The following is a 7,559-nucleotide window of genomic DNA, read 5'->3' as shown; positions in this document are numbered from 1 at the left end:
GTTTGAAAACCCTTTTTTTTTTCGGGATCGGCCAAGATGATCATCCGCATTATTATCGAATGATGGGGAGGTCAAGGCACCACAGAAGCGAAATCATGGGCTGGATCGCCTCGCCTCGCCCACCGCCGAGCCGTGCATCGTCCTGGTGACTAGCCCCTGGATCGCCGCCAGCTGTCCCTCGGTTACGGCCGGCCAGGTCTGGTATTTGCCGTCGGGATCAAAAGGTGGAATGTCGAGGAGGTATGGCCGGTCATGGGCACTGTCGGATTTGCACCGACCTGACCGGGCCTGCATGCGCTGGCGGATGAGGGCCTCTCTGCGCCTCGACAGGATCCACGCTCGCTTCTGGTCCCTCACCCACCTGGCCAGCACTTCGCGGGAGTGGCCGTTGGTGATGTCGGGCGCCGTCTTGAGGTCGTCGATGAAGAAGCGCGCGGGCGCGGCGTACAGCTGCGTCGCGACGACCTCGTGCGTGTTGGGGTCGCGGTCGATGGTCCGCGGCGTGCGCTCGAGCGCCTGATACACGGCCTGCAGATCGCAGAGCTCGAGGTCGAAGAGGACGTTTCTCGCGTCGACGCCCCGGACGTCGTCGACCTTTGGCTGCTTGCTTTTGCTTTTGCTTTTGCTTTTGCTTTTGTTGTTGCTGTCGCTGGTGCCGGGGCCGTGTCCAGCCTTGTTGTGACTGTACATGTCGAGCAGGTTGTCGACCACGTCGCTCAGTTCCGTGTCGGCGAGGATGTACATGTTGGCCATCCACCGCATGGCTGCCGCGAGCTCCCGGTCCCGCTCTTCTCGGGCACAGGATCGCGACGTGTCCGGAGCTGGACGGGAGCACGTCCATGCGAACTCGGGAAAGTTGTTGGCGGTTTTGGAGTAGGGCGGGACGAGGGGCTCCGCGTGAGTCGGGCCAACGCGTGCCCGCACGGCATGCTGTAAGACGTAGCGTAGCCTTGACGGGTCGCCGCGCCAGATTGGGTGCGGCAGGATCCTCGCCAGGGCTTTGAAGTACTCCTCGACGGCGGGCTCGTGCCCATCATCCATCGTAGTGTCGGGGAAGAGTGCGGCGGCGACGTCCGAGAAAACACCACCAGGTGCAGTGGGCCCGGTGCCTCTGCTGGCGATGGCCGGTGCGACCTCTGGGTAGAAGCTGATGCCAAGGCCATACCTGAACAGATCCGGCAACTCGCAGCCAAACAGCCGCGGCATGGCCCGCCAGATATACAGCTCGCCTGCAGAGACTATCGGGCACGACCTGAGGAGGGCTTCCTCGTCCGAGGCTGTCCACTGGTGCAAGCGCAGGTCCCTCTCGAGATCTGTGCTCCAAAACCCCCTTTCGAAGATGTCGGCGGCGTGGCCATGCTGAGAACCAGGTAATAGTTTGATTATGTCTTCCTGGGTGATTTCGTCAGTGGGGCGCTCCGTGACTGCTTCTCCCGTCGCTAGCGATGGTGGTTGCACAAAGTTGTTCCTTGTCTCCAACTCCGTGCGCTCTTCGGGCCGCGTTTGTGCATCTTGTAGGACCTTTTGTCGCCCCGTCGCACTGTCTTTTGGCGTTGCACCTCTGGCCCTCTTTGCAGGACGCCGTATTTCAAGAGCCGTCCTGGCAGGCTTCCGCTTGGTGCCCCGCGCAGGTCTAGGCTTGGGCGTGGCCAAGGTTGGTATTGCCATAGATGACGGGCCGCATATACTTGTGGGCGAGACGTCGACTAGAGAACCAGAGATGCCACATCTTGAGGCCATGTGTAGTGGCAGCAGGAGCGTGTTTGATAGACACGATGGCATCTTGGGGATTCTTGATGTGATTGGCCCTAGGCCTTGGTGACAGGAAGACCGGATGGCTACCAATAAGTGATGACACTTGGGTTGTTTGCTTCCTGTCTTTGGAGCAGCTGTAGGGATGAAGCTTGTTACGTGTAGATATGAATAAGTCGGAAATGACATAGGTTCTAACCTGGGGTTTCCCCTTTACTGACATGGAACTTTCTACATGACTCTGGGACAAATGGCGTTTTGCTTGGTCTTTATTTCCCAAATGATTTTGAGCAAACGCCGTTGGGAACTTTTTACTCTGTCAAAAGATCTCGCTGACAGAGAGAGAGAGAGAGAGAGACAAGGCCAGAGGACGGAAACAGCATAACGCGGAAAGCCTCTTGTTCGCATACGGCAAATGGGATGCATGGTGTGAGAGGACAAAGGAAACTGAACGCAAAGAAGTGCACAGCGTTAAGCAACCACAGAGTTTGCCGCTAATAGCCAAGAAAAAATAAACATCCAGGCATGAATGTGGATGAGCTGACTCGGACTACTTCACCCTGTGAGCAAACAAGATAGTGTTTCTTTTTTAGATCGTTAGCCTGGAAAATGCTTTAATCTCTAAACCTAAATTTAGTGTCAGTTTCTTGCGCGATTGGTGATCGTATTTGACTACCCCGTTGGTGTTTTGGCAGTTGTAGAGAGTGGAAGGCAAAGTGCATGCAGCCCCATGAACATGTCGAGATGCACGACGACACAGTGATACTACAGCCCCAGATGGGACTGTACGCACTGGCTTCCACCGTGGTCGTGGTCGCTCACCCAAAACATCACGCAGCAAAGAAACAAGCAAAACACGATACTACCGACCGCGGAGAGGCTGGCCATTGGGAAAATCCTCGAGACAGTGGTGGATCATTTTTCGGTTCAAAGAATCGCATCGCTCTTCATTCGTCCTGATCCTCCATTGTCTTGTTGAATGCCGACGGCGACCGCAGTGAAATTCCGAGTCTGAACCCGGTCAAATTTCTTATCTTCACTAGGGCCCTCCCTCCCCTTCCTGATCTACATCTACCAAATCGCTCGGACTAGGTTTCAATCTCGATTGTTTCTTTTCCGGTATTTTTGCAAGTCGCCATTTTTTTTTGTTTTTTTTTTTTTTTTGTCCTTGCTAGAAACCCTGCACAAAGCGACAAGGCTGGGCCACAAGCACGAGCTGCAGTAAATCGGACTTCTGAATCGCACACAAACAACATCACCAATGGTGTTTGCGTGGTAAGCACACAAACCCCATTCGCTTTTTATCGGCCACATGAAATGAAATGACTCAATCCGTCACTGTGGCTTACCACCGGTCAACCTTGTGAATCCCCTGCCTTGCAGGTACCAGGCAAGGCTCGCAGCCCGGCCGCTCCTCACCCAGAGCATCACGACAGCAGTGCTGTTCGCCACGGGGGATATCACGGCCCAGCAGCTGGTCGAAAAGAGGGGTCTCGAGAAGCATGATTTTGTCCGCACCGGCCGCATGTTTGCCTATGGCGGCAGTAAGTTATTTTTAACCCCTTTCCGGAAGGCATTTGCTCTTTCTTTGCAAGAAAAAAAAAAAAAAAAAAAAAAAGGAGGCCCCCCCCCCCCAAGACAGTGGGCATCTTCGTTTAGTCCTGCCTTTGGATACTCCAAATTTCCCGAATTAAGCGTATCATGTTGCCCTTTCGAAGACCCCAAATTAAGGGTTCGCTGGAATCTGGTCGGTGTAGTCCGATATCGCCACGAATGCGCCTGGTCCGCCGTCTTCCCTAATGTCCTCTAGGAGTACTGTCGTTTGAGCCCACAAGGTCTCAAGAGCCGCGCGCTCATGCTTGCCCAGAGATACTGAACAAAACATCTTGTGTTAGCTTCTTCCATGCACCGGACTTTGGGCCTGAACGTGGAAAGCCCAAATGTGAAGCCCCGTGCGTGGATCACTTACACAAAATGGCCGAGTTCAGTTCCTCAGCAACTGAAACCCTGCCCTTCTTATCAAGCAAGTGCGCCATTTCCTTTGACTGCAATGGGTCTTTGTAAGCCACCAAGGCGAATATCTCCTCGAGCGTCTTCGTGACCTCCCGCCTCGGATCATCCTTGAACTCCGCCTGCAGTTGTTGGCCATATGCAACCGTCTTTGGAACGCCACTGGCATTCTCGGTACCGTCTTCACCGTCCATGTCTTCATCCTCCGTTCCTAGGGCGGCCCCATCATCCATGTCCGTGTCCTGGTGATCAGAAACGCCGTTGCTGCTGCCGTTGCTGTATCTCTTCTCGGCCTCGAGTCTTTGCGTCGCCTCCTTCAGAACCATCTCGATGAACTTTCGGCACTTCAGGCGAAAGTATACATTTTCGTTATCCGTGAGCACATCAGGGTAATATGCTTTTGTGTACTTCAAGGCTCGATCAATGTCACCTTCTAATATGGCCTTTCGGATGCCTGTTGGTTCGTATTACTGTTAGCACAATGGATCGGGTTCAGGAGTAGGTTGCCATGGTTTGGCCTACGTTGCCGGTTGATTGCGTCTTCATCATCCGCAATGTCTGTAATCTCAACGGCGTCTTCGGACTTTAGTGCAAGAGCGTTCTTTTCGGCACGTGTCTCCTGGTTGAATGCACGCGCACTCTCAATGTACCCGTCGTGCTGTAAAAACTGTATAACCAACTGCTGGATGAACTCGGTCTCTCCCATGCCTGAAATCTCTGCCGGTCTTAGGGCGTATACTGTCAGCACCACATAAATTCGTGAGGCGGTTAGTGCCGCAGACAAGACCGAGACAACAAAACTCACTTGGCAAGCTCGATTTCCTCTCTTATCCTTTTCCTCTCGCTCTCCATCAACACATCGATCGCAAAGACGAATGGCTCTTGCCCAAAGTTTGTCCTGATGTGATCACCTGTCTTCCTGAGGCCCACGACGGGGTACAGCTTGCCCTTGATATCGCGAAACGCGGTACCCAGATTTTGACCGTTTTTGGTAAAGAAGGCGGTTCCCGTCCTGAAGTTTACACCGCAGCCAATGACATCACCAGTGCCATATTTCGGGCCATAGTCCTTTCCCACGTTTGAAGTTGCAAAGGACCGGCCGTCGTCTCCATGGTAACCCCATGATTCTGGCTCCCACCCCGGTGCTCTGGCCATCGATACGTGTTTTCCAGAGAAGCCTACGGCTATCGTGCATTCCTCTCTCTTGCTGGCCAATATCGTCACTTCGAAATAGTAGATACCACACTCTGGCGGCATGTAGTGATCTGCCCGGATAGCAAAAGCCTCGTGGTCGCGTTCTCGATCGGGAGACACCCTAAGACCCGAGAGCTTGACTTCACAGCCGTCCGCCACGACCTCAAGGTTGCCGTATTTGTCATTGCCATTCCACTCTGTAGGTAAGGGGTTTATGCCGTCTGTTTCTTCAGGCGGTACCGAAGGCCTTTCGGTGACGTTGTATGCAATACCGAGGTGCGAAGGTGGCCTGCTCTTATTAATTTGATCGCTGTGATATGCAAGGCCGGGATCACCCGGCGCACCAGGGCCGAAACCAGTAACCCCAGGCCCGCCCCTGCCGCCTGGTCTCAATATGCTGCCGTTGGTGGTGCCGGGTACGGGACCGCCACCATGCTTGGACATGGCGGCATTGCTGGAGCTTTCCTTCAGCGCTGCCAGCTTGGCCTTGTGTGATTCATCCAACCTCTTTGCGTATGTGGAGCCCCGAAGATATGATGGCGTGAAATGCCTTGCCGCTTCAACCTGAGCTTGTGGTCCGAGACCATCGTAGAGTGCAGGCCGGTATAGATGCTCGTATGCACGCGAGTGCGGTTGTAGCTGTGGGTTCCTGGCCTCCCAGTATCTACTACTCCCGGACGAGGCTCCGGTAGAGGCCGCATTAGGTCTTGGGGAGGACGACATCAACGATCGGCGCTCCGAGGCTGTGGCGCCATGAGATTCCATGGGCCAGTCAGATTGGGTATTACGGATGAATGCGCCTCCTCCGTACTGGCCACCCATAGTATTAGGACCCGATACCGTGCTGCCGCCGTCTGGGATGGCGGGAGGGTAGAGATGCGCGAAACCACTAAGCGGTGGCAGAGCCCTAGGTCCTGGTCCTGGTAGTCCACTTGCGGATGAGAATGGTCCAGGCCGCATTGGACTGCCAAAATGTAGAGGATGGTCTGCAGGAAAGCCTGGACTGGACCCCTGTCCAGGCCCGCTACCCCCGCGGTTGTATGGGCTCGACATAGTGAATGTGTTGGTTACAGGCTATCCGACGAAGGAGGTATCGAGAATGCTTCCAAGTCTAGCCAGACTAAGAGTATACCGGCTCGGCGGGCTCAGGCACTTGGGGTTCGCTGTCGAGAGTAGGAGCCGAAAATAAGTTCGTCTGGAGGATTGTCCGCGTTGTTGTCGGCTGTACGTCTCTTCGGGCCCCCTCGGGGGACGCTTCCAGCATCGACCGGCCTGTCAATACCTGAATGTATCAAGATGGATGGCTGAACATGGAAAATGTGGATACCGTAGAGCTGCTCAGAGAGGTACTGGAAAATCACAAGCTGTTTGTTCGACCCGGCGTCGAATGTATGGTGTGGTGTGTGGTGATGCGGTCCAACAAAGTGCAGGGGAGATAATGCCTGAGGTGGTGAAGTCAGAGTGGAGCGAGACGACGCTCGACAGGCGCTTCAGGATCGGGGTAGGTTCCGGTCTACGGTAGGCGGGAAAGAGCTTCCCTGTCGCGCTGTGCTTGTGACATGGACCAACTTGGCAACCACGCAATCATGGGTCTCGATTCGCTTCGGGGGATGAAGAGCAGTTGAAGGCCCATTCACCCTCAAAATAATATAGCAAACAATACAAAATATTATTGGCAAGTATTCCAAGAACAACGCGGGGTATTTGTCTTATTAGCTGCTACTAGGAGCTCGCAGACGGGACTTCTCAGAAACTTGAGTTGAACTTCTGCAAACCAGCTGTCGGTCCCACGATTAGCGTTGGCCACCGCCAGCAGCTGGCACCCGGACCTGGCGGACAGCACGTGCCACAATCACTCAAAACTACTGTCGAATCTCGTCACTGGCAGTGAGTGCACAGACAAACAGATGCCCGCTCCTTGTATCCTTTGAAGAATGCCACTTTTCCTTTGGTAAAGACTGCTGCTCCGCAAACATTACATTCAGCCAATCGCTCTCACTGCGTCCCCAAAGAATCTTTTGATGCATCCAAAATGTGAAATCTGCAGGCGTGCAGAGAGCACAGACGCCGCCCGCGCCAGGAGCAATAGGGAGACGTAGCTACTGTAGTCTAGTCCTATCTAGCCTGCAAACCACGCAGCTGCGAGACTGGTAAAAGAAAAAGGGAGATCCGGATTGATCACCAGATCTCGACGCTCCCAATCCAGCGCGCGGGGCAAACTCATTTCAAGGTATTTCGTCAACCTTGGGATGCAATCTTTCCAACTTGCCTTGTTCCTATTCAAGCGAAGATCAGAAAAGAAAAAGAAAGACAACCAGGTAGCAACTAGCCCCCACTCCATGTCCTGCCACTATGGAGTATCGGCCCATCTCTTTTGCCTACAGTAGTGTTGAATCATCACAGCTTGTTCCCCCGCGTTTCCCGGGAAGCTTTTTTTCTGCTATTACGATGGCCATAGACCGGAACATACATTCTAATGTCTTGCTTTGAGGATATGTAAGCGTCGATTGCACCTGTAACACTTTCATCGGATTAGAAATCCACCACTTCTTGGATGCCCATTCGCCCACACTGCCACATGGTCGGGGTCAGGGGCGGGGGGG

General features: G+C 54.0%; 4 protein-coding genes across 4 annotated transcripts in view; 2 read left to right on the top strand and 2 right to left on the bottom strand.

The window, feature by feature from the left end:
* PpBr36_08392 (uncharacterized protein) overlaps positions 1-1,374 on the top strand; it is a gene marked incomplete at both ends in the record, with an annotated part of 2,115 nt that extends 741 nt beyond the window's left edge. The window contains 3 exons of the mRNA XM_029895523.1: positions 86-502; positions 535-897; positions 985-1,374. Of these exons, the coding sequence (XP_029747198.1) occupies positions 86-502; positions 535-897; positions 985-1,374 (1,170 nt within the window). The remainder of the gene's footprint in view (positions 1-85; positions 503-534; positions 898-984) is intronic.
* PpBr36_08391 (uncharacterized protein) lies at positions 94-1,782 on the bottom strand (the record flags this gene model as incomplete). Its single annotated transcript, XM_029895522.1, has 1 exon — positions 94-1,782. The coding sequence occupies one exon, from the start codon at positions 1,780-1,782 to the stop codon at positions 94-96; it is 1,689 nt and encodes a 562-aa protein (XP_029746876.1).
* A 1,231-nt stretch (positions 1,783-3,013) lies between these two features.
* PpBr36_08390 (uncharacterized protein) lies at positions 3,014-3,411 on the top strand (the record flags this gene model as incomplete). Its single annotated transcript, XM_029895521.1, has 3 exons — positions 3,014-3,027; positions 3,136-3,296; positions 3,395-3,411. The coding sequence occupies 3 exons, from the start codon at positions 3,014-3,016 to the stop codon at positions 3,409-3,411; spliced, it is 192 nt and encodes a 63-aa protein (XP_029746875.1).
* A 67-nt stretch (positions 3,412-3,478) lies between these two features.
* Positions 3,479-6,030, bottom strand: PpBr36_08389 (uncharacterized protein; the record flags this gene model as incomplete). The annotated part of the gene is made up of 4 exons (XM_029895520.1): positions 4,568-6,030; positions 4,285-4,487; positions 3,722-4,216; positions 3,479-3,624 (listed from the first exon to the last, which is right to left on the bottom strand). Exons 1-4 carry the CDS (start codon positions 6,007-6,009, stop codon positions 3,479-3,481), a joined length of 2,286 nt encoding a protein of 761 aa, XP_029747060.1. The 5' UTR covers positions 6,010-6,030.
* Positions 6,031-7,559: the final 1,529 nt, after the last annotated feature.

This window comes from Pyricularia pennisetigena, chromosome 5 (genome assembly GCF_004337985.1).
Source record: "Pyricularia pennisetigena strain Br36 chromosome 5, whole genome shotgun sequence".
NCBI classification, from domain to species: Eukaryota; Fungi; Ascomycota; class Sordariomycetes; order Magnaporthales; family Pyriculariaceae; genus Pyricularia; species Pyricularia pennisetigena.
The sequence above is the reverse complement of the archived record's forward strand: the minus strand, read 5'-3'. Positions and strand labels throughout refer to the sequence as shown.